This window comes from Megalobrama amblycephala, linkage group LG5 (genome assembly GCF_018812025.1).
Source record: "Megalobrama amblycephala isolate DHTTF-2021 linkage group LG5, ASM1881202v1, whole genome shotgun sequence".
Lineage (NCBI taxonomy): Eukaryota > Metazoa > Chordata > Actinopteri > Cypriniformes > Xenocyprididae > Megalobrama > Megalobrama amblycephala.
Genome location: NC_063048.1, coordinates 35362744 through 35389798, shown reverse-complemented (window position 1 = coordinate 35389798; position 27055 = coordinate 35362744). Strand labels below are relative to the sequence as shown.

Genomic DNA, 27055 nt, shown 5'->3' with positions numbered 1-27055 from the left:
AGTCCTCCAAGACTGCCACAATCATATACTGCATTTAACTCATTCTTACACAATTCAGTTGCTACATTTACTGATTATGACCCATGAGAGCCGTACGTTGAATGTGATTTTGCTGCTCTTATCAAAGTCAATCTAATTTATATTATAAAGCCCTTTAAAACAAAGTTGTCACAGAGTGCTTTTACAAACACCCACCCTAAACCCGACAGAGCACACAACTAGATACACAAAAAAAAAAAAATTAAAATTACCAAACCAATTAAATGTATACATGGTAAGCTTACTGTTAAAAGTATGTATTATGTTTGAGGTAAAGTTAAGTATCCTGTAGTTAACCAGTAATAACACATTTGGGAAGGTTAGTAGATCAGAGCTACAATTCTTAAATTGTCTAAAATTATGAACGTTATCAGTGGAATGGAGTTTTTTTGTCTTGTTTTGAAATGCTCTAAGAATTGAATCTTTAAGTCATTAAAAAAAATCCAAGAGAAATAAAAACGACCTTGATACAAATTGAATCTACAGCCAAATTTAATCAGTACAGTATGGGTTCCGTGCTTGCCACCAGATATTACAACATATTTTTTTATGATGCGTTTCGTCTAATGTGCCATCAGAAAATAAATTAATCAATTTAAAATTAAATCCACAACACAATTAAAAATGTGAAACGTAAAGGGGCCTGAATAAAGGCATTGAAAACTATAGGCACTCTGTCATATGGCTACTGTACAGTAAAACTAGCACCAAATTTACAACCAACATCGAGCCGTTTTAACTCTTTCAAAACTTAAATTACATTATAATGTTTCCAACCATGGTATTGAGACAAAAAAACAGATAATATAATTCAACTAAAACGCAAAAACAGAATCCATAACTAAAATCAACATAAAATCTGGTGGCAAGCACGGAACCCATACTGTACTGCTTAGATTTTGCTGTCGATTAGATTTTCCTGGTGCACTCCTTTTTGTATCAATGTCGTTTCTATTTCAAAGGGATATTTTCTTAATGACTTGATTCAATTCTCGGAAAGAACATTTCAAAGCTAGCCCAAAAACCTCTTATTTTGACCATTCCACTGATAACGTTGTATTGCATGCATTACAGCATTCCCCAGAAGCGGTCTCTCTCATATGCTGTGATTCTGTTTTTTACACAATACTTTACCGCTTGCCAGTCCTGTTCAATGAGGGCTTTCGGGCTTCTGTAATGCATGCACTAGAACGTTATCAGTGGAATGGTCAAAATAAGAGGTTTTGTCGTCTTGCTTAGAAATGCTGTTTCTAAGAATTGAATCATTAAGTCATTAAAAAAATCCCAAAGAAATAAAAACGACCTTGATACAAAATAGAGCGCACCAGGAAAATTGAATCTACAGCCAAATTTAATCAGTACAGTATGGGTTCCGTGCTTGCCACCAGATATTACAACATATTTTTTTTATGATGTGTTTCGTCTAATGTGCCATCAGAAAATAAATTAATCAATTTAAAATTAAATCCACAACACAATCAAAAATGTGAAACGTAAAGGGGCCTGAATAAAGGCATTGAAAACTATAGGCACTCTGTCGTATGGCTACTGTACAGTAAAACTAATCTACGCAATTAGAAAAAACATTTACACCAACTCCTTATCACCTGACACAGCATTTTGCCTGCAGACTTAAAAACAAGGAAGTCCAAGCACCAAATTTACAACCAACATCGAGCCGTTTTAACTCTTTCAAAACTTAAATTAAATTATAATGTTTCCAACCATGGTATTGAGACAAAAAAAAAACAGATAATATAATTCAACTAAAATGCAAAAACAGAAACAACCAAAATCAACCTTACTTTTTAGTGGTCTTTCTCTCATATGCTGTGATTCTGTTTTTTACATAATACTTTACCGACTGCCAGTCTCGTTCACTGAGGGCTTTGGGGGCTGCTGTAATGCATGCAATGCAGTCGACTTTTCCAGGAGTAACTCCCGAGTGAATAAATTTCATCATTTTGTCTTCTACAGCCGCAATCTCCACCTCACTCCACTTTCTCTTCCTAGGAACTAATGACAAGAAAATTACATTAATTGCACTGCATGTGTTGTAGGTGCAAGACTGGATTATTTTTATATATTCTTTATGATGTTGTTGACCTTTTATAAATAAAGCAAATAAAAACTATTACTGGACAGGTTCCTTACCTGATGTTACTTTCATGACCTCCCGTGTCCTCTCTGGAGATCCTTTAGAAACACAATCATATACATTTCTAAATCAAACTACTAATTACTGATAGGCTGTTTGGGGGGAATTCTTGATATTCTGATTGCATTAAACATTTAACTGCCTGTTCATACATCTTACCTTCATTCGTGTTTACTGGCCTGCTGCTGTTCACTCCTGAAGTGCCTGCTTGAAGGCATGATTTAATTATTATTTAACTAATGGAAATGACAAACATCTTTAAAAAATGCGTTTACAAATCTTTACCTGGCTCACTTGATGTCACATCATGAGAATGATCTGACCGTTCTGTTTCACTCTCCATCCCAGCATCAGGCTCAGCGCACTCTGAAATATAGTCCTAGTATTCAGAGATATGCACAGATTCTTCCAAAGTCACTAGGACACGCTTGACAGGTAGTTTAAACTCGATTAACAGGTTACATACCTGTTGGATTGATGTTGATCTGGTCAAGACCTTTCCCTCTGAATTCGTTAAGCCTTCCCTGCTCCATTGCCATCAAGACTTTGGTGATTTTTGCCAGCTGGAGTGTTCCCTCTGGTAATCTGTAATATTTCCTGTGGATACGAATATCATGTCCCAGGAAATCAGCAAGTTGGTCCATTTCGGTGTCGTTCAGGTTAAGAACTCTGGACATTGTAGAGATGTGTTTGCGCAACTTGGTGGACGATAGTGCTTTTGGACATTTAGCACCACACTCCATGGCAAAGCAGCGCAGGCAGTCTGATCCACGAAATGATGTCTCGCAGCCTGGGATTGCAAACATGTAGATGTTCTCCTTCGGAACACCGCAAACTTCACACATTTTAACCAGCAACTCCATGGATTTGATCATTTCTGGTGCCAAAAGTACTGCAATTTTCCTTCCGCGCTTTCCACGGATTTCTACACGACTAAAGTACTTGCATAGTGCTTGTTCAACTTCTGAGAGAGAGTCAGCAATATCAATATTTAAAGTAGAGTTGTCTCGAGACTCAAATGATTGTACTGGCATCAGACAGGCTTCCCCTTGCCTTTTTCTGTTGAAGATGATCATTTGTGCAAGAGTGACTTTAGCCAGTTTTGCCCAGGTCTTGGTGTTTGGTGCATTAAAAAGTGTGCTGTAGTATTCTTGCTGTTTCTCCTTTAAATATATATGGAGTTTCTTGACATCATCTGCAAATGGCAAGATCAGTGGAGCGTTGTACCTTTTTTCTTCCAGGGTACTGTGAGCATGACATGAGATCATCTCCCTCCAGCGTGTCTGATAGATGTGTTTGAAGTCCTCTGCTTTTTGAACTTTTGTTGTGTCACCGCAGATCCTTGCATCACAACTTACAATGTCGGCAACCTTCATGAGGCTCTGACCAAGTTTCTTGGCTAGCGTTGGCACCACTATCTTATTTGTCTCACACTGAAAGCCTGTAACAGCTTTAACTGCATTAACTGTGTGTTGGAAGTTGGCTGGATCAATGTATTCCTCAAGTGATTTGAGAGGGGACACCTGCCTTCCTTTCAAAACCAGTCTCCCTAACTCACGCATTTTCTGACGGATCAGTTCATGATCAGAACGCCGGTGTCCCATCATGTTGTATTTCTGCTCTCCATACTTGAGAATACAATAGTCACTCTTTATGACATCTACCACTTCACCTTGTTTCATATCACTGAGAAGTTTCCACAGTCCCTTGCTAACTCCTTCCTGCACAGGTTGCGCAAAGGCGCAAATCGATTGGGCTCGAGTTCTACCAGGTTTTGGAAGAACACCTCGAAGTGGGCACCTTTTCATATGTTTCCAAAGAAATCTTTTTTTGAAAAGTCCTTGGCAATTTGCACAATGTAAGAATTTATTTGGATTGACATTTGGAGAACTCGCTTGTTTACATGGAACAATGACACCTTTACCCTGTCTAATGACATCTACATTGTGTGCTCTGTCCCCCTGTTTCCTTAGTATAGTCAGTTGGAGCTTTCTTTCCTTGGAGTTCTTTGGAGATGAAATGGCCTTAGCGACTTCAGATTGATCTTTATGAACAAGTTCCAGATGCCTGGCGATTTTGGATTGTGGTTTCTCACAAAAGAGACAGTAATGTTTTTTGGTGTATCTTCTAGATCCATCGTCAGTCTTTTGACTGTGCATGACTGTAAGTGAAGTTATGGAGCTTTCCCCAGATGTGTCAGATTCAGAGTTCCGGTTTCTAGGTCCCTTGTATGTTTTTCTTGTTCCATCTTTAACAGCAGGACTGGCCATGGTGGCAACATTTTTCTTTAATATACTGCCTCCCTCTGAGCTGGTCTCACTTTCACAATCTGACCCTGGCACATATTCATCCTCTGTTATTTCCATGCTGCTTAGTGAGTCTTCAGAATCATATCCAAGCATTTGTTTTTTAAACTGAAATCAGAATTCAGCAAATTAAATTTCCTAAATACAAGGTCTGTGTCACTGAAACAGAACTATAATATCTCCCAATGTCTGTAGAATACAAGTATTTCCTTCTAACATCCACAAAAAATACCCTATATTTTAAACTGCAAAAAAAAAAAAAAAATGTAAAAGCAAGCATTTTTGTTACATGCACGCAATTACTCTATTCAATTCAATTCAATTCAATTCAAATTTATTTGTATAGCGCTTTTCACGATACATATCATTTCAAAGCAGCTTTACAGAAAATGGATGTCAACATTACAATTTAAAGAATGTAGTTAGCAAATAATATACTTTAGGTAATTAATTACAATCACTGTTAGCAGTTTAACTGAAGGTAGAAGCAAAGAGCTCCTGGAAAATGAATTACATTAACAATAAATTAGGATATAGAGATTGTGCAATGTGAATGTTGATCCAGATGATTGCGTCTTCTGAAGTCCTCGCAGGAGCTGGCGCCGTCTCTTCACAGGTGATGGTCGTCTGAGGTCTTCTTAAGAGGCTGGATCCAAACTGAAGCTGAAGTCCTCTCTAGTCACCTCAGGGCGGGTGTCCCGAGGTAAAACAGAAAAGCAAAAGGAGAATAATTAGCGTAGCTGCTGTTCATAACTTTAAGCAAAGATAGTCATGTGCAGTTGATCTGGTATGAGATGCATTATGTGAATGCTTGGCTAAAGAGATGAGTCTTTAATCTAGATTTAAACTGGGTGAGCGAGTCTGAGCTCCTAACATTATCAGGAAGGCTATTCCAGAGTTTCGGAGCCAAATGTGAAAACTCTAGTTTAATGTCTAATTGCATGAATAAATGCAAAATTAAATGCAAGTTATCAATTATGAATGGGTCTAAAGTATCAAACAAACAAACAAACATTGAAAGGGTTGCCTTTTAAACCATTACAAAAATCAGTCAAGATAAAATTAATGAATTCTCCAAACTTTTATGAACTGTGGCCATCATCTATACTTTCTTACCTTGGGATTGGAGTGGGGCACATTCCCATCTTCTGCAGAGCTGGAATCTGTGTCCATGTGGTTTTGGAAGGCAACCTGTAATCAGTCAAACATGACAAATATAAAGGAAGAAGGTATTGAGAATTTGACAAATTATATTAGCAACAAAGGAGTCCCCATAAGGACAGTTAAAATACAGGTCAATGTCCCCAAAAGCTATCATTAATACTCATCACTACCTATGAGGTTAAAGTGCCGACCAAACTTTCAGGTTTGTTTAGAGGGTGTCCATCGTTTGTGGTAAGTTGTTTAAAATGTAGAAATCGATATAATTATATTACAATTTGTCATTCATAACTCACAAATGTAGATAGGTATCGTAAATATGTGCAAAAAATCCAGTATGCACTAACAGGGTTGGGACAAAGCCTGTAATAATGCCAGCCTCGCATCGTTCTGTCAAACACATTCTGATAAACATTGTTGCTGGGAAATAATTATTACTACAATATAATGTATACTGTGCAGCTCTGAAACTAAATGGTTGTAAAACAACTTGTCTTATTACCTGTGTGTCTGTTGGTGAGGGTATCACAGAATCTTCTGCTGGTTGAGTGACTGGATGTGATTCTGGGCCCAGCTAAAAATCAAATAAAAAATTCAATGCTACAGAAAGAGTGTAGAATGATTTAACTAAAGTACATACAATTATAAACTGCAAAAAAAATGTAAAAGTGATCATTTTTGTTATGTGCATGCAATGATTTTCTGTTCTCTACATTTATAATTAGTAGTCACTTCTCTAAAGTAATGATCCAACTTATTTGAATTGCGATGTGATTGTATTAGAATTTAGGCATGGACCAGAACAGATTAATAATCTAGTTTAATATCTAATTGCAAAAATCAAGTTATCAAGTATGAATGGGTCTAAAGTATCAAACAAACATTGAAAGGGTTGCCTTTTAAACCATTACGAAAATCAGTCAAGATAAAATTAATGAATTCTCCAAACTTTTATGAACTGTGGCCATCATCTATACTTTCTTACCTTGGGATTGGAGTGGGGCACATTCCCATCTTCTGCAGAGCTGGAATCTGTGTCCATGTGGTTTTGGAAGGCAACCTGTAATCAGTCAAAGATGACAAATATAAAGGAAGAAGGTATTGAGAATTTTACACAAATTATATTATCATGCATATAATGCAATCCCCACTTAGACAAGGTGTCCCCATAAAGACAGTTAAAATACAGGTCAATGTCCCCAGAAGGTATCATGCATATAATGCAATCCCCACTTAAACAAGGTGTCCCCATAAAGACAGTTAAAATACAGGTCAATGTCCCCAGAAGGTATCAAATAACATCACACATCGCTTGTTCGTTCTATCCTCAATTTATACATGAGCACAACAGCAAAAATAATAGCCTACAATTTCATGTTGGCTGAGCGTGAGTTGGGGCAATTTCTTGTATAATGCACTCTCATCATGACATTTCGATAAATAATCTTACTGTGGTTTTGTCTCTTACAAAGAGATCATTAGAGACATATTGGTTTAACGTTTAGACATTATACAGTTGTATGCAGAGCAGTACACAATCAAAATATTTCTTGGCGAGTCGTATACCTTTTAAACCCTGTCACAGTTAAATGTGATCTTCAGACCACAAACTTTCAAGAATAGTGACTTTAAAAGGTAGATATTTTATGTAACCCTAATTGACAGACTTAGGCAAGTAATTAATGTTGTTACTTACAAATACACTCTCTGTTCTTTCCAGTGGTGTTACACATTCGCTGGTTGAAGGAGATGCATGGTCAATTTCTGACCATACCTGTAATAAAAAAACAATTATCGTTTGAGGATATGAAATTACAAAACAGATTAGGCACTTTATTGAGACTGAATAACAGTCTTACAAAACAAAAACAAGGGGAAACAAAGCTTTTCCTTTTGCTAGAGTGACGTGACACAGAAATTCAAATCCGGGAACCAGTTAACACATCTACAGTGCGCTCTGTAAGTATTGGGGCCAACACATATTTTATTGTTTTTGCTCTGTACACAAGCACAGTGGATTTGAAATAAAGACCTGAGGTTATTACCAACTTCTGTTTAGAGAATGTTTCTATCCATCTTTTATGGACAGTGTATGAGGGTAGCCATTTAAATACATGGTCTCCAAATTTCAGCGGACAAAGTGATTAGACAAACAATATTTTAGGATTTATAATGGTTTTTACTGATGGATGTACCCAATGAACTATATAGGAAAACTGCTACGGTGCACCTTATAGTTTGCAAAAAACAGTAGCAGGATCATAATAGTTTTTAGTTGTATAAATATACAAAAATTATATCAGCAAGAAATTACATATCAGTTCCAATGGTTATCCTTAAGAGGACTAAGATTCCATCCTCACTAAGCCAAAGTGTCCCCATAAGGACAGTTAAAATACAGGTTAATGTCCCCAAAAGCTATCATAAATACTCATCACTACCTATGAGGTTAAAGTGCCGACCAAACTTTGAAAAGTTTTGGTGAACATTAAAAAATGAACAATAACAATGAGTTGTTGAAAAAATTACTAATAAGTTTAATCAATCATTATTGAAACAAATACAAATTTTAAGTAAAAGTGACACCAAATGAGACAGATCTCTCTTTTTACTGACTTATAAGAGCCAAAACATCTCGAGAGAAGAAGAGAAGCAAAGTGTTTCAAAGATACATGAAAGAATGTTCTGCTGAAAAACAATGAAGAATGAGTTCAAATTAATATCGGATTCATGTTTCTCTTAAAGCGTTATGTCTCTTCTTCAGCTCCTGATCTGTGAGAGCACAAGAATACTTAATTTAAGAAACTCCTGCTTTCCTTCATGAAAGAGAACTGAGTGATGGAAATTCATTACGAACATTAACACAAACTCCGGAAGATGATGTTTGTTTGTCGTGTCTCTCGCTGCAGCTGATCAGGACAGATTTCTATGGAAGAGATGCTTTATTGTGTCACGTTTGGTGTCACTGCTGGATCTGAAGATGATCTAGCTTGATCCGCTTCTTCCCAGTGTGAACTCTCATGTGAATCTTCAGCCTTGATTTAAATGTGATGTGTTTTTACACTTAGAGCATATGCGTTTTTTGGTTTGTTTTTCCTTTCTGGTTCATGTCCATCAGGTCTAGAAGAAACATTAAATCATGTGAGATTTCAAATGAATGACAAACGTCAAATGAAAAGAAAAGCTCAAAGTCAAGATCATGATGAGTTCAATAGTCATTTTAATCTGATCGACAACTGCTGTGTCACGATTATGATCTATTTTAATGTCATGAAGATGATTTGTGTTATAAATCACTACAGGCTTGACATGTAATCTGTAAAATAAATGTGTAATCTGTAAAAAGATAAATTATGCAAAAAATGTAAAAATTTGTTGACAGACGGTCCTTTCACACCAAACGACAAACAAACATGTTGGACTAATGGTGTGTTCGCTGCACCTTATGTGCTTTAATTGGTCATGATTGACAATGTAAATCTGGTGAACATCAGAATGTTCTTCATTATCATGATGAATGAATGATTGAATGAATAAACACCTCTTTGTTCTTCAGTATCATGACGTTTCATTCTGCAGGTTCTGGATCACTGGATCTCTCTGTCCTCTCCTTCCAGATGCTTTCTGGTAGTTCAGACAAAAAAACATTTAATTTACAACAGACATTAATAATAATTAATATTAATTAATGTCAGTGTGTTCTGGGCTAAATATCTGATCCGAAGGATGGTTAACAGTGTTGGGTTACAGGGTGATTTGGCTGTGACTTACACAGAAGAGATTTTGTTGTTCAGCACATAAAGTTGAACTACTTACTGTGATTTCAGACTGTGGTGATGTGGTTTCTCCACTGCATGGATCTTCATGTGTTTCTTCAGGTCACTTTTAATAGAGAAACTCTTTCCACACTGATCACACGTGTGCGGCTTCTCTCCAGTGTGGATCCTCTCATGTGCTTTCAGATTTGATGACTGACTGAATCTCTTGTCACAGTGTGAACACATGTAAGGTTTTTCTCCAGTGTGAATTCTCTGGTGCCGTTTTAATTGGTTTGATGTAATAAAAGTCTTCTCACACTGAAAGCACATGTACTCTCTCACACCAGTGTGTATTTTCTCATGTTCCTTTAAACTACACGGCAGTGAAAAACTCTTTCCACACACAGAACATGAATGTGGCTTCTCCTTCGTATGAACTCTCAGGTGTCTCTTCAGGTCTGATGACCCAAGAAATGTTTTGCCGCACTGATCACATGTGAACGGCTTCTCTCCAGTATGAACTCTCATGTGAATCTCAAGACTTTGTTTGCTTGAGAATCTCTTTTCACACTGATCACATGTAAACGGCTTCTCCCCAGTGTGGATCCTTATGTGAAGCTCAAGACTTTGTTTGTGTGTGAAACTCTTCCCACACTGATCACATGTGAATGGCTTCTCTCCGGTGTGGATCATCATGTGAAGCTCAAGACTTTGTTTGTGTGTGAAACTCGTCCCGCACTGACCACATGTGAACGGCTTCTCTCCAGTATGAACTCTCATGTGAATCTCAAAATGATGTTTGTTTGTGAAGCTCTTCCCACGTTGAACACAAGTGAATGGCTTCTCTCCAGTGTGGATCAACATGTGTCTCTTAAGATGTATTTTCTGTGTGAAGCTCTTTCCACACTGATCACATGAGAACGGCTTCTCTCTGGTGTGAACTCTCATGTGACGCTCAAGACTTTGTTCAGTTGAGAAACTCTTTCCACACTGAGTGCAGGTTGTAGATTTCTTGTCTCTTCTTTTCTTTAAAAATGTCTTTTTATTCTTTGAGCGACTCAAAGGTTTTTTTCCAGGTTTGTCATGATGTTTCTCCTCCACTTCACTCAGTTCTTCACTCTCCTCGCTCTCTTCCATCAGCTCTGAAATGAAAGAGAAAAAGTTTAATTTTATTCTCAGAACATAAAAACTCAAATAGAGAAATATGAAGTGAAAGGACAAAGTGAGCCCAAAATTATTCCCATAATTTTCACATATTTTTATTAATTATGTATGTCCCTGAAAATCTCCACGAGTGAGTTACATTGATTGTCCAATTATTACTTCTAAAACATTATAGGCCCAAATCTCATGTTTCTGTCAAGAGAACTATTAAAAATATCTGTGTTTCCACTGTCACTTCTGGGGCTTGATCGAGCCTCGTAAGGGCTTCCTCAGGGCCAATACCTTGGGTCAAAGTGGGCTTAACTTGGGCTTGAGGAGTGCTTATGAACAAACATTATCAGAAGTTTATCAGAGTTTGGAGAAAGTCAGCGCCTCAGATCATTTCATACAGAGCTACCAGCTAAAATTAGCATTAAAGACATTGAAATAATCTCACTTTCAGACAGCAGCATATGTGTGTGAAATAACTTCTGTTTGCAATCCATATCTCCGCAAATAGGCTAAACTTCGTTTTTTTCATTCGGTTTTTTTATCCTCACATTGGATAATTTGCTTGAAAAATATAGCATTGATTATTCTTTCTAATGAAATGTGATGTAAACTTATGATAATCTATATATATAGACTACATATATATATATATATATATATATATATATATATATATATATATATATATATATATATATATATATATATATATCCTTAAATGCTTCCGTAATAAAACCTGTGTTGTTTTGTGCTGTCCTGTATTAGCCTACAAATAAACAGACACGACTGAATAAGTAGACCTACGTGATTCTTTCTTTTGTGAAATAACAGTAAATACAACTTTATTTCTGTATGATTAATGTGCAATCCACACAAATTAATTAATGATGATCAGTCTATCACTTTTTATTGTGAAATGTGGTAAAACATCGTTGCTTGGGTTTTAAATATTTAAAATAAAACAACAAAAAAGGCAAACGGCTGCTTTTATCAGGTTCAGCCCGCTGGAAGCCCTCGCACACACTGGCCCGACACACTTATCTAATGTAAAAACATTAAAAAATATACAACAGTGCCACAGTGCTGATACCAAACTTTGTAATTATTAAGGGCCGGTCACACTGGAATTTTTCCTTCCAGATTATTGCTGAAGTAAAAGTACCTGAAGTACTATCATGAATGAATGAAGAATAAACACCAACCTCTTTGTTCTTCAGTATCTTCAGTGTGTTTCATTCTGCAGGGTTCTGGATCACTCATGTTCTCACTGTCCTCTTGAATGAACTTTAATAAAACAGATTTCAGCTCTTCCCATTTATGGGGGAACTGTTGTGGGAGGAGCTTCACTGATGATGTGACTGCTTTGGGAGGAGCTTCACTTACATATTAACATAAACACAGAAATAAACCTACATATCTGTAGTCATCAAATCCCATCAGTCTGTTGACAGCAATGAAATGAGCTTTAAGTGTCAATTTACAGCAGATCTGAAGACATCAGCATAATAAATGGGGTGAAAACAGGAACTATTGACATGAAATATGGGTTGAGCTCTTGGCTGTCCTAGCACAGCTGTTGTGACACACTAATGTATGTACACATGTTGTGTATTGTAATTTTGGGAAAAAAAAAAGAAAAAAGTTTTTTTTTTTTTAAATATATATAATATATTCATTTCGGTTTAAGTTACATGTAAAATGTGATAAAAAGTTGAAAATGGTGATGTATAAGTTATCATCTTTTGTTGGTTGAGAGCGGGACTCTTATTTTGATACTGTGGACTCGTGAAGAGGAGCATTGTGCGCCGGCGCCTTCACAATTGCTGGGGATTTTGGCGACACACATACAGTGGCTCTGGTCTCCTCATTCTTTCCTGTTTTTACAGGTAATGCTTTTACAACATCCAGACATTATGCACACGAGTCATTTGTGTTAACTATGTGTATATCTATTTTGTAAAAATTTGTATACAAATGTTCCAGTTGATTAAAGATAGTGAAAATGCGTAGGCGATCCGCCATTTTGTGGATGCTGTGATGCTCGCAAAATGCATTTTATGTGACCTATTCAGGCTCTAGTTACTAGGTTCATTACTTTAATTATTTGTTTATTCTTATTATATTTGTTTGATTATCTAGAGTTTATGTGTGTCAAATTACAATGCACTTCTCCAGCTGAGTTTCTGTAAACAGACATCTCAATGCAAATGGATGTATTGTTAATGTGTATGTAATGTTAATGTGTATATATACATCCTGCTAATACAGAGGGGAGATTTATGCTGAAGTGATCTGATTGTAGAATCAGTAACTCGTTAAATGTGTAATGTTTATATACATCTTCTTTCATGTTCATTCATGTGATGGTATTATATTGCATTATATGCATAAGACAACTTTTGAGTTTTTGAGTTAAAGAAACAAAGAGAAAAGTTCAAAAGGATGTGTGTAGAAAAAAAAAAAGAAATGTAAATCTGAAATGTGCATTGTTTGACAGAGTAAAAAGACAAGAAAAGGAAAGTGACATTTGTGCACCAATAAGGAAAAAAATATTTTATTGAGAATGCTTTATTGGTTTTACAATGTGAAAACATTGAATAAACAATTGCTGGGGATTTTGGTGACACACACAGTGGCTCTGGTCTCCTCATTCTTTCCTGTTTTTACAGGTATTTTCTAATCTGCAAACACGGCCTTCTGTACGGGGCCTGTAACAGTGTTATCACTTTAATTATTCATGTGAATTAAATGTGGGACAATGGCCTTCATCATCATCATCATCATCACAGTATGCTAATGCTCTGAATCAGATGCGAGGGAATCGTCATTACACCTCTAAACTGTGCCATCTTCACAGGACACACACGCTTCTTCACTACATACTGTTGATCTACTAATGTCTTCTAACATGTTTGGTCTCATTTAACAGCTTATAAACTGAACAGAACTGTGCTGAACTTAGTAGAGATATTAAAGTATCCTAATGTACAGTTAGGGCTGGACAATAATTCAATATCAATATATATCGCGATATAATTTTTTTCGATAACGGTGATATGATTTTTAAACACATTTCCGGTATTTCGATATATACATTACAACATTTCTCACTGACTTGAGGCGCAGCCGTTAGAAAGAGCAGAACGCGATTGGCCATTGGCGTGATAACGTACACCACAGAGACACGCAGCCATCAGCCAGTGCTCAGCGTTAATATGGTTTGTTTAAAATAGCAACATGGAAAACAGACAGACAGAGTTCAGATAATGTATGTTTCAGTCGATGGATGCGCAAAACGTTACAACAACGATAATCAAAAAGCGTGGACAAAACAGTCACTCTTTGTAAACTGTTAACTGCGAGTGCCGTATGCTCTAATGTCCAGTCATTTACGCCGTCATCACCCGGGTGTTGATAGCGCGCGAGCGTATGTGAGACCTGAACAGCACACGATGCTATCTGTTTAAACTAAACTCATTTAAGCTTTGCTGATTTAAACCTTCAAGAACAAGACGCGAAAGAGAACTCGCACGCGCTGTGAGAAGATTTGTGTGCGCTCATCCGAAGCTCGCAAACACTTATTTCAGTCAGCGCGCAAATACTGACTTCTCTTTCAAGTCTTGATCTATGGCGGACAAATTCATACAAAAATTAAGTCAGCATGCCCGTCTTGGCGAGTATCCTAGCAAACATAGTCGGCTATGTCTTAAGTGAACGTATAACAGTCGAGAAAGACATCGCATGTGTAACAGTATATGTAGCTACTGGATCGTGCATGTCTTAAAGGGAAAAAAAACTATTCCTGCTGCCTGTTTTTAATGTTAAATCAAACAACAAATAACAAAGAAATCACTCACTGCTCTTGACTGAATAGTTTTTGTAACTTCAATAATGATTCATCTTTATTTATTTTATACAGTAAAGATAATATGCAGTGTTATTTTATATTTGATTACTTTATCCATTTTCTGTACCTGAAAACTACTGTTAGATACCTATTTATGTACCTATTTATATACCTATTTACCTATGTTTATTTTATTTGAATATTTGCTTTATTGTACTTATTTGTGATGTACTTATTTGCTTGTAGTTTGATCGTTTGTTCTTATTTTCTTTATTTTTATTTGACAGTAGTCTTATTTTTAGGGTCACGGTTTCGGTATGTGCACATACCGAACTGTACCAAAACTGTGACCCTAAAACCGTGATACAAACCGGACCATGAGCAATTTGAACCATAGTACCACAGTCAACCTAGTGTCATCAACACTCAACAATGTCCCTGCCCCAGCAATGTGTTTTTGTTGTTTCTCACTGTTTTTTTCTGTTTTTACTGTTCACAATCTTTATCTTGGCTGAAGCACTTTTGTTTTAATCTATATTAAGGATAATAAAATCAGCCTACGTTATAGTTTAATGTTAAAGATATTAATATTACAAAAGTGAGTGAGTCTTATGTTTATTTTTTATGTTTGTATGAAGGCTAAATACAAATAAAAGCTGAACATACATTTATTTCTACTGTTTTTATATCTAAAATATTACATAGTTTTATAGGAAGAGATTTCATAGATTTGGCAAATTCATTTTTCGGACATTGTGGCCATTCTTGGCAGTTTTTCTGAGGCTATTATATAGTTCATATCGATATCGGAATTATATCGTATCGACCGAAATTAAGAATTATATCGTGATATAATTTTGGCCATATCGTCCAGCCCTATGTACAGTCTAGATACTACTGCTGAAACATTCATTGAGGAGAATATGTTAATGCGCTCTCTCTCTCTCTTGATCACCAGCCATTATCCTTCAGTTTTGGTGTAGGTAATTTTTTTTCTAAACAGTATGTTGTTCAGTTCTATTATCTGTATATTTAAACATGGTGTAATACAACTAAAGCAACAACTTTTCCGGCTTTAAAGGCTTTCTTAAATCTTTCCTTTTATTACTGATAATGTTGAAAGCTAAAGTGTTTATAACTTTCTTTATTCTGGTTAAATCATTTCTCGTCCTATTAGTTCCAAGAAAGACTGATTATTTATATTTGAGTCGGATAAATAACTTAACATTGCTCATTATCCTTCAACTGCTTTTTGTTCCAATTATTGGTCCAAAATAGCCAACTGTTATCCCTTATTTAAGATATAAAAGAAAATCTTGTAAATCACATGAGGCTTCACACAGGAGAGAAGCTGTTCACATGTCTTTCATTTGAAGGCCATGTTTCTAGCATCTGTAAAACTGCATTCTTCCATCTTAAAAAAATATATCTAAACTACAGCATATGCTCTCAATGACAAATGCAGAACAGTTAGTTCATGCATTCATGACCTCAAGTCTAGATTACTTTAACGCTTTTCTGGGTGGTTGTTCCTCCCGCTTGATAAATAAACTACAGCTCATACAAAATGCAGCAGCTAGAGTTCTTACTAGAACTAGGAAGTATGACCATATTAGCCCAGTTCTGTCATCACTGCATTGGCTTCCTGTTAAACATTGTATAGATTTTAAAATCTTGCTAATTACTTACAAAGCAGTAAATGGTTTAGCTCCCCAGTACCTGAGCGAGCTCTTAATGCATTATAGTTCTTCACGTTTATTGCGATCTCAGAATTCAGGCCAGCTGATAATAACTAGAATATTAAAATCAACCGCAGGCTGTAGATCCTTCTTCTATTCGGCACCTAAACTCTGGAACAATCTTCATAGCATTGTTCGGGATGCAGACACACTCTGTCAGTTTAAATCTAGACTAAAAACGCATCTCTTTAACCTGGCATACACAAAACACATTTTCAGTTTATATTTTCAAATCTGTTAAAGGATTATTAGGCTGCATAAATTAGGTCATCCGGAACCGGGAACACTTCCTATAACACCAGATGTACTCGTTACATCAGAAGAAGAATGGCATCTATGCTAATATTAGTCTCTCTGTTTATCCCAGTGTTTACCGTAGTCAACCGGATCCTTGATCCTTGGACGCCTTGATACGACCACAACGCAGCCCTGAAGTATCAGCAGAAATTAAGTAAGTTAAGTTTATTTATAGAGCGCTTTTCACAGATACAATCACAAAGCGCTTTACAAAGTAAAACCACAATAATATACAAATAAAATTAACAAAATAAAAATCACAAAGTAAACTTAAGCCCAATCAACTAAAAGCTTGTTTAAATAACAGTGTCTTGAGTTACCTTTTAAAGGATTCAACAGAATCAGCCACACGGAGGAACAAAGGCAAGGCGTTCCACAGTCTGGGGGCTACAGCCTCAAAGGACAGATCTCCCCGGGTTTTATAACGAGTCTTTGGGACAATTAAAAGAATATTGGCCTGTTGATCGAAGGGAACGACCTGGGGAGTATCTGCATAGCAAGTCAGTGATGTATTGTGGGGCCTGACCATTTAAAGCTCTAAAAGTTAAAACTAATATTTTAAAATCAATGCGAAATTTGACAGGTAGCCAGTGTAGGGAGGACAAAATAGGGTTGATGTGAGCCCATCTGCCAGCTCCTGCTAAAAGCCTTGCAGCAGCATTTTGTACCATTTGGAGATGATTTAGAGCAGATTTGTTAAGAAAAGTAAAAAGAGAGTTACAATAATCTAAACGTGAAGAAATAAAAGCCATGAATATCCATCTCAAGATCAGAGTCCGTTAAAATCATCCTCAATTTAGCAATATTTCTTAGGTGATAAAAACAATTTCTGAAACAAAAGTCTCGAATGGCAGTCCAGAGACAACGATTGGTCAAACCAGACACCTAAATTTCTGATGCTCGACTGGACAGTGGAGCTCAGAGAACCAAGGTGTTGGACAATTGATGGAATTTTGTTGTCTGAGGCTATAATCAGGGTTTCAGTCTTTTTCGAATTTAATTGGAGACAGTTACTAGCAAGCCACGATTTAACACAAGATATACAATTTAATAAATCTTTTAGTTTGTGAAACTCAGAATCATTAAACGAGCAATACAATTGTATGTCATCAGCATAAAAATGGTATGACACATTGTTAAAATGTTTCAAAAAATTTTCCAAGAGGGGTAATGTACAGTAAAAACAGAAGTGGACCCAGGACAGATCCCTGGGGGACACCATTCAAGAATGGAGTGGCTTCAGACAATATATCATTTACATGTACAAAAAAAGTTCTATTGCTCAGGTAAGAGGAACACCATTTTAAAACGGTCCCAGCCACACCAAACTCATTTTCCAATCTATGTAACAGTATTTTGTGGTCCACTGTATCGAAGGCTGATGATAAATCCAATAAAACCAATACTGAGTATCTTCCTGAGTCGGCCGCCATTTGGACTTCGTTAGATACTTTGAGGAGAACAGTCTCTGTAGAGTGCATCTTTCTAAAACCAGACCGATACTTATCCAGGAGGCCATTGTTACTTAGAAAAGCTGTCAGCTGCTCAGCTACTACTTTCTCCAAGACTTTTGAAAGAAAAGGCAGTTTAGAAATTGGCCTATAATTGCAATGTTCTGCTGGATCCAAATTGGGCTTTTTTAAAATGGGGCTTATCACTGCCTGTTTATAAAAAATTGGGACGATCCCAGTAGAAAGTGAAATGTTAATAATTTTGACAACAATGGGACCAACAAGATCTATTACTTTAACAAACATGGATGTTGGTAATATATCCAATGGGCAAGAGGATGGCTTCATCTTTTTAAGTAAGATCATAACATCATCTAATGAGACGACAGAAAAGTTAGCCCAGGAGCAATTTGGGGTAGCTACCACAATTGGGCTCTCATCAGATGCTTTTACACTAGATTTGATTTCATTCACCTTATTTACAAAATATTTTAGGAAATTGTTGCAGTCCTCAATGGTGAAAATAGGCACTAATGGAGTAGAGGGTGAAACATTATTCTGAATAGTATCAGAGACAACTTTAGGGTTTCTTTTATTCTGGTTCACAAGATTAAAAAAAATACTTAGATCTGGCCTGCTTCATCATTTCGTTTAGCGAAATAATAAGCTCCTTTAAATGTAGTCTGTGCACTTTCAAGTTAGTGGATTTCCACAAACGCTCTACCTTACGACATATTCTCCTAGAGGAAGCAATTTCATCATTTAACCAGGCACAAGGATTTTTAGGAGAAGTTGTGTTGTGTTTTACAGGGGCCACTATGTCCAGAGCAGAAAGGCAATGGTCATTGAAGTGATTAACAAGGGGTTCTGCATCAGTATAATCCTCAAAGAATTTGGGCTGAAAGAAATATGAAAAATTTTCAATAACATTTTGATTTATAATACGCCTTTTGGACACCACTGTATGAGCATCACTGACCATATTACAAGACACATTAAAGTATATACAGCAATGGTCAGTCACATGAATATCCACAACATTCAGGCAGTTTATGTCTAGGCCAAAGGAGAAAACAAGATCTAAGGTGTGGCCTTTTTTGTGTGTAGGACCAGAAACATATTGCTTTAAATTAAAAGAGTCTGTAAGTGTTAAAAACTCAGACGCTGCATTACAAAAGGGATCGTCAATGTGGAAATTAAAATCACCAATAATTAAAACTTTATCTAGTTTAATAATCGTAGATAAAAAAATCTGAAAACTCGTCTAAGAACTTTCGTGCAGGACCGGGAGGTCGGTAAATTAAAATACAATAAAAGAAGTCTGTATTTCCTACCTTTGTCATTTGAAGCTCAAATGAGTTGAAAGGCTCCGATTTCGTAAGCCTACAGTGAAAGCAGTTTCTGTGGATGAGTGCAAGGCCGCCTCCTCGCCGCGCGAACCCGTGGAGTTCCAAGTATGGAGCAGTCCGGAGGACACAGTTCATTTAAATGATAGTATTCCTGTTCTCGCTCACACGTCTCAGTGAGGGCCATGAAATCAAGATTTCCGTTTGTGAACAAGTCTTCCAGATAAAGTGCCTTGTTTGATATAGAGCGGGCATTCAAGGAACAGGAAGTGCGCGCTGACCAGCGGGACACCTCGGCATAGCCAGAGCATTATCTATCGTGATGGCTCGTAGGACATGCTCATGCGGAGCGAGGATCCGGCCCAGCCGGATTGGAAAGATCCGATCAGAGAGACGTGGAGAGGCTGAGGCCGGCGGCGCACGGTTCGACTCCCATGTCCGGTCGCTGACTGGAAACATACGAAGGCACCGCTCGGCTCCGACAGATCTGGACCCGTCGAACCATGCTGTTTGACCTCCTTGTTTTCTCTGCCTGGACTGTACACCCGACCGCGATCCCCTCTTCCTTCTCCTGCCGGGGCGTTTCACTAGCAGCAAGTACTCCGGTGATGACGTGGCGTATTCAAAAAGTGGAGGGAAATAATCCTTATACCTGTCCCAGGTAACACACACGTTTTTCATTTGGTCCTTGATACGAAATAGCGTGTGCCGATCATATTGAATAACAGCAGAGACACAGCTTTTAATTGACAGGCTTGATAGGGCATAATATACCAATAGGCAGAGGACTAGTGTCCGAGTCGTCAGAGAGGTGGCAAGCGCAAAGCCGAACACAGGCGCCATCTTGCCAACCGGAAACATGAAACTATGTCAACTAGATCATCCATTGTGAAGGCCTCATCAACACGACAACCAGTGGCACAGCTCCTCAACAAACCGTCCATACCGGTGTGATGAATACGATCCTCAACTGGATTGAACTGGAATAAATACTCTGAATGTCGCGATCCTATAGGACTTATCATAACTACCTGAATCGTAACAAAGCACTGTTCGCCAGAGGAGAACTGGCCCCCCAACTAAGCCTGGTTACTCCCAAGGTTTTTTTTTCTCCATTTTAACACCTGTTTGCCACCTGATGTCACCTGTTGGAGTTTGGGTTCCTTTCCACTATCGCCTTTGGCTTGTTTAGTTGGGGACATTTGACATTTGGTGTTCAACAGTGCTTTGACCTGCCTGCATTAACAACATTTTCTTTAAGAGCTACTGTGCAGCCAAAAATATATACCAGTTATTAATGTAAAGCTGCTTTGACACAATATGCATTGTAAAAAGCATTATATAAATAAAGGTGACTTGACTCTCCTACTCCTCCTACTTGACTCTCCTACTCATGACTCTCCTACTCCTACTCGACTCTCCTACGACTCTCCTAAAAATACTAGAAGGTTAATAAATATAGTTGATTTCTATAACAATTCATCCAACACACAAACCACCATTTATAACTGTATATTTAAATAGGCAGAAAAGGCCTTTGATGGGGTAGAATGGTCCTTGTTTTTCCACTGCACTCAATTTGGTTTTAAATGCATTTCACAAGTTCACATGTACATATAATTCAATAGAATAAAAGTTATGCATATTTGGTGTGCTGTCCAGGAGGAGGGCTCTAAACTTAGAATATTGGCCTGAACCCAGAGTATTCATTCCTCTAGTCATTGAGTTGATTACCTGAATGCTCTCCACCTGTGCTAATTAGTTTAATTATCTGAACCTACTCCTCACAAATTTTGTTAATAAATCAATAGAACGCATTAAAGGTATTCAGTTTTCAGTAGGAAAGCTTTCATTTATATTTTAAGCAGCCCCTGAAGTAATTATTAACCATTTTTACAATGGAAGTGATTTATGAAAAAAAACAACTTTAGCTCAATAAGAAACAATGAATTGTTAGTCCGGTTGACTATGGTAAACCTTGGGATAAACAGAGAGACTAATATTAGCATAGATGTCATTCTTCATCTGATGTAACGAGTACATCTGTTATAGGAAGTGTTCCCAGTTCTGGCTAACCTAATATATGCAGCCTAATAATCCTTTAACATGAAAAGAGCTTTAACTGTTATAAAAATACAGATTTGTGAGCATTAGTGGAACTAAAGGCATGAAAATAAATAGAAAACACATGTGATCGTTGTCATGTGGTGAATCCGGCCAATCATGAAACAGCTGCGTCATCATCAGAGCTTGTGCAGCTCCTCTTCAGAAACTGCACTGGCTGACTCAGGCGGCTGATCTTGAATTGCAATCGTGATACTTTTAAGCCATATGTCACAGTCACATGGCATCGGCGCTGTCTTAAGTCAGAAAAAATGTCTTACCGACATGCACAGCTTCAAGTCAGCAGCCAATCGGTCAACTTATGAATACTGCTTACATTTCTCTCATTAAAAAAAATAAAAAGGGATCACAACCAATGTTCCAACTACCATCTAATATCATTAATTAACAGCAATTTTAAAATCATTAGCAAAGCTCTGGTGGTAAAACTACAACCTGTGATATTAATCTTGATACTCCCAGACCAGACTGGCTTCATTAAAGGGAGACAATCCTCAGAAAATACTAGGAGGTTTATAAATACAGTTGATTTCTATAACAATTCATCCAACACACAAACCACCATTTATGATTGTATCTTTAGATGCAGAAAAGGCCTTTGATAGGGTAGAATGGTAATTTCTCTTCACTGCACTCAGTCAATTTGGTTTTAAATCATATATCATCAGCTGGATTAAAACACTCTATAATAAATTTACTGTAGTTTACTATGAATGCTAACCTTTATGCAAAATTAGACTCCCATGTTATTTATGTTCTCCATTTGACCATCCATTTTATTTATGAATTTGCACTCTTTTATACTCCAATTTATTGTTTTGTTTTGAAGGCAAGTTTAATTACAGAAATTCCAGTATTGAAACAAGATCAGTTCTTCTCTAAGTAAGATCTTTCCAGTAGGGTGTGTTACATGTTAAAAATCGTATTACTTTATTAAATCTTGCTGTATGTCTGTCTGAAAGAGCTGGGAGAATAAGGAAGAACGCATTTGTGAAATTTGGATAAGGAGACAAACCATGATGGTTGGGCTATCTGACTCTGTGGTACTTGGAAGGGGTTTACAGTCAGGGCACTTTCCAAAGGAGGAATTTCAACTGCATTGCATAGTTAAGATATCTCCAAAAGGGGGACTGGGGCTGTGTGGCGCAGTTTCAGATGTTGAAGAGATTGAAACTTTGTGTATCAGTTCAAAGTGCTTCAATAGGTAGAGCTAGACAGTGGTCCTGACATGTGATTTAGATCTGCTCTGATGGACAACAAAAAACGCCCTGAAACTTCCTAGCTCTTCCATCCAGATAGCAGAATTAACTGTTTTTACTGTTATTTCTATTTCTTTACTGTTATTTCTATTTCTTTATTATTATGTATTAGGTTCTTCATTATGTAAAGCACTTTTAATTACCATTGTGTATGAAATGTGCTATACAAATAAAATTGCCTTGCCTTTATCACAATGAATGTTGTTATAAAATCATACAATGTTTCATAGTTATAGTTAATTTATAGTTATTAAGCAGTGGTTGATGAATATGAGTGTCATTAATGTTTGTTTTTTCTGTTATTGTCCATGTCAAATTATGAGAAATAACACATTATGGTCTAATCTCACATATCCTGACTCAAATAATCAGTTTCTAACAGCAAACATTTAGAATGAAGTAAGATGATCTGCTAATGATCTGAATGTCTTGTTGAATGAGTGTTGATAGTCTGAGGATCATCTATATTAACAGAGAAACTGCTGAAAACACTCTTTATTTCATGTCAATAGTTCCTGTTTTCACCTCATTTATTATGCTGATGTCTTCAGATCTGTTGTAAATTGACACTTAAAGCTCATTTCATTGCTGTCAACAGACTGAGGGGATTTGATGACTACAAATATCTACATTTATTTCTGTCTTTATGCCTTAAATGTTTTTCTTACAGTTCTTTACTACTTTTCTAGATATCTGTCATTATTTTAACGAAGAAACAGAATAAAGTTAGAATTAGAAACAAAAAAGTTCTGTATTAGTATCAGTTGCTTTAGAATAGACGGATATAAATGATTAATGAAATTAGTTTTAGAGTCAAATATAAAAGGGGTTAATATAGCAAAAGAAAGAAAGAAAGAAAGAAAACATCTTGTCAGTATTTAGAACAAGAATCATTTTCTGACATTCAAACATTGTATTTAAGGATCACAGTGAAGCCCAAAATACTCTTTAATTGTCTTTTTAAATCTTTATACTTTTATCCACTTTCCTTCAAACCACTAGATTTCACTCATTTGTAAGCAAGAAGTTTTTATTAATTTAAAATATAATTACATTTAGTATGATGTCTCATTATTTTATATACTTTTTTAATACTGATCAAAATAACTGTTGTTTCATTTGTACATAAATATATCTGTTACACTAAATGATGGAACATTAAAACATTTTCACTAAAGTCATTTGAAACATTAAAATAGACACTTGGATTTAATGGGTTTTCTATTTAAAATGGCTTTTGTACATTTAAACACAGTAACTGATATATTTTGGATTTTGGCAGATCAGCTCCTCCAACCAATCTGCATTTCAGTAAATGAAGCCACGCCCACTGCAATTCACCTGTGAAGCTCCTCCCACATCACTCACATCATCAGTGAGGCTCCTCCCACATCACTCACATCATCAGTGAAGCTCCTCCCACATCACTCACATCATCAGTGAAGCTCCTCCCACAGCAGTTCCCCAATAAATGTTGGAATATTCCCATCAGACCAGCATCAGAGCATCAGGAAGAGCTGAAATCTGCAAAGACCGACTTTATTAAAGAGGACAGTGAGAACATGAGTGATCCAGAACCCTGCAGAATGAAACACACTGAAGATATTGAAGAACAAAGAGGTTGGTGTTTATTCTTCATTCATTCATGATGCTGAACAACATTCATGTTAGAAAGATTCAAACACTTCTGCACATTTAGAGAAACAGTCAAACTATGAAATGAGACATAATGTTCTTTTCTAACAAAAGCTCAGTAAAGGGAAGTTTGAGAAACTTTCATATTGATTGTCAACATCAGATCAAACTAAATATTTATTTTACATTATATCAATATCTGCTTCACAGTTTGCAGGAGTGTTTCCAGAATTTCAATATAGTTTACAACATTGTTATTTTTGGGAATAAACTGTAAACACCAAAATGTTTGAAGTAAATGAACTTTCCAGAATGGCTGACAGGGTTGTAAGTGTAACTTGAGCAAAATCTCTTCTTACAGTAACTTTGGTAACAGGGTTGATGAATGCAGTCATTCATTTGTGTAAAACTGAGACAATGGATTGAGATTATTTTCTTGTCCTCCCATCATGCTGTAGAGAGATGATGTCACTTCCTGGGTGTTTTTGAAAGCAGGAAAATCATGTCAGAAGTAACAGGGTTGAGTGAATCATGAAGGACACTGATAATAACACATTTAAAGATGCAGTCAGTCTAGACTTTGAGCATGTGAACTTTCCACAGACGCAGAAACTGTCATGATATGATGTCACACTCTGTGAATCTCTTTTAAAACATAAATAACAAATAATAATCATTTCAAAATATACAATCTACTCGACTTTACTGCAAACTTCACTTGATCCAAAAAATTCGAATGTGATATTAACAGTCATATTTTCACATCAACTTTTAGACTGATATTTATTTTATTTTCCTAAAACTGTGTAATTATTAAGGGCCGGTCACACTAGACTTTTCCTTCCACTGACTTCCATTCATACACATGTGAATGTGGGACACAGGAGCGCTAAAAAAAACACACATTATACCTTCACCCAGACCGCTAGATTCTGCCAAGGGGATGACAGGTGGCTCTTTACAATTGGTTGATTAATCTTAATGTAATTAATTTATGAAAATGCAAATGCATAAAAATGATCAAAATGTTTTTTAGCAGTTGTCCATCACAGCAAGGCTCAATTTTACGACCTTTCACTTCACATTTCTCATTTCTCTCTTTAAATTATTTTGATGTACTGGAAATTAAATTACCTTTTTTTCTTTGATTTCAGAGCTGATGGAAGTGAAGGAGGAGAGTGAAGAACTGAGTGAAGTGGAGGAGAAACATGACAAACCTGGAGAAAAACCTTTGAGTCGCTCAAAGAATAAAAAGACATTTTTAAAAAAAAGAAGAGCCAATAAATCTTTCACTTGCACTAAGTGTGAAAAGAGTTTCACAACCAAACAAAGTCTTGATGTTCACATGAGAGTTCACACGGGAGAGAAGCCGTTCACATGTGATCAGTGTGGGAAGAGATTCACATACAAAGAAAGTCTTAAGAGTCACATGAGAGTTCACACTGGAGAGAAGCCGTTCACATGTGATCTGTGCGGGAAGAGTTTATCAACCAAACAATGTCTTGATGTTCACATGAGAGTTCACACAGGAGAGAAGCTGTTCACATGTGATCAATGTGGGAAGAGTTTATCAACCAAACAATGTCTTGAGCGTCACATGAGCGTTCACACCGGAGAGAAGCCACACACATGTGATCAATGTGGGAAGAGCTTCAGTGAATCTACAAACCTTAAAGAACACATGATGATCCACACTGGAGAGAGACCGTTCACATGTGATCAATGTGGGAAGAGCTTCATACGAAAAGTACATCTAAAGGATCACATGGGAGTTCACACTGGAGAGAAGCCACACACATGTGATCAATGTGGCAAAACATTTGTTGGGTCATCAAAGCTGAAGAAACACCTGACAGTTCATACAAAGGAGAAGCCATATTCATGTTATTTATGTGGAAAGAGTTTTTCATGGCTGCAAAATTTACATAAACATCAGAAAACACACAATGGTGTGAGAGAGTACATGTGCTTTGAGTGTGAGAAGATGTTTAATACAGCTGAACATTTAAAACAGCACCAGAGAATTCACACTGGAGAAAAACCTTACAAGTGTTCACACTGTGACAAGAGATTCAGTCAGTTAGGAACACTGAAAAAACACAAGATGATCCACACTGGAGAAAAACCTTACAAGTGTTCACACTGTGACAAGAGATTCAGTCGGTTAGGAACACTGAAAACACACGAGATGATCCACACTGGAGAAAAACCTTACAAGTGTTCACACTGTGACAAGAGATTCAGTCATTTAGGAATACTGAAAACACACGAGATGATCCACACTGGAGAAAAACCTTACAAGTGTTTACACTGTGACAAGAGATTCAGTCGGTTAGGACATCTGAAAAGACATGAGATGATTCACAGCAGAGAGAATCCGCACACGTGTGATCAGTGTGGAAAGAGTTTCTCTTTTAAAAGTCACCTGAAGATACACATGAAGATCCATGCAGTGCAGAAACCACATCACCACAGTCTGAAATGAAGTAGTTCATCTTGATGTGCTGAACAAGAAAATCTCTTCTGTGTGTAGCCCTCTCACCAATAAATATGGCTCAAATGAATTATATCTAGGGGAACTTGCAAATTAATAATAACCTTGTGAGAGGCACATTTCTAAATTTACTCAATTTACATAAAAAAACCCAGATCTTCAGATATCACTATAAGTGTTAGTTTAGTGTTTTATAATTAGACAGTGGAAGTAGAGAAACAAACAAAAAACATCAGGATGTGAACTGAACAATAAACATGCATTTATTAAAACTGGAACTCTTTTG

At 36.7% G+C, this 27055-nt stretch overlaps 2 protein-coding genes and 1 long non-coding RNA gene across 6 annotated transcripts; 2 read left to right on the top strand and 1 right to left on the bottom strand.

Moving 5' to 3' along the window:
- Positions 1-1372: 1372 nt before the first annotated feature.
- LOC125269189 (gastrula zinc finger protein XlCGF8.2DB-like) lies at positions 1373-10509 on the bottom strand. 4 transcript variants are annotated; one of them, XR_007185054.1, is made up of 7 exons: positions 8522-8782; positions 7361-7438; positions 6650-6724; positions 2483-4611; positions 2357-2401; positions 2194-2235; positions 1373-2055 (listed from the first exon to the last, which is right to left on the bottom strand). XR_007185054.1 is itself a non-coding variant. In XM_048192020.1 (3 exons), the coding sequence occupies exons 1-2, from the start codon at positions 10368-10370 to the stop codon at positions 9252-9254; spliced, it is 927 nt and encodes a 308-aa protein (XP_048047977.1). In that variant the 5' UTR covers positions 10371-10509; the 3' UTR covers positions 7787-8784; positions 9206-9251. The 4 variants fall into 4 exon arrangements, 1 of the variants encoding a protein (XP_048047977.1); XR_007185055.1 differs by lacking the exons at positions 1373-2055; positions 2194-2235; positions 2357-2401; positions 2483-4611 and adding exons at positions 5320-5694; positions 6167-6238; positions 9206-9288; positions 9481-10509 and having other exon boundaries at positions 8522-8784; XR_007185053.1 differs by lacking the exon at positions 8522-8782 and having other exon boundaries at positions 7361-7795.
- A 1866-nt stretch (positions 10510-12375) lies between these two features.
- Positions 12376-24100, top strand: LOC125269188. The gene is made up of 3 exons (XR_007185052.1): positions 12376-12463; positions 16531-16614; positions 23923-24100. It is a non-coding gene; the product is annotated as an uncharacterized LOC125269188 (long non-coding RNA).
- A 1333-nt stretch (positions 24101-25433) lies between these two features.
- On the top strand, positions 25434-27055 carry LOC125269187 (gastrula zinc finger protein XlCGF57.1-like). The gene has a single exon (XM_048192018.1). The coding sequence runs from the start codon at positions 25435-25437 to the stop codon at positions 26758-26760; it is 1326 nt and encodes a 441-aa protein (XP_048047975.1). The 5' UTR covers position 25434; the 3' UTR covers positions 26761-27055.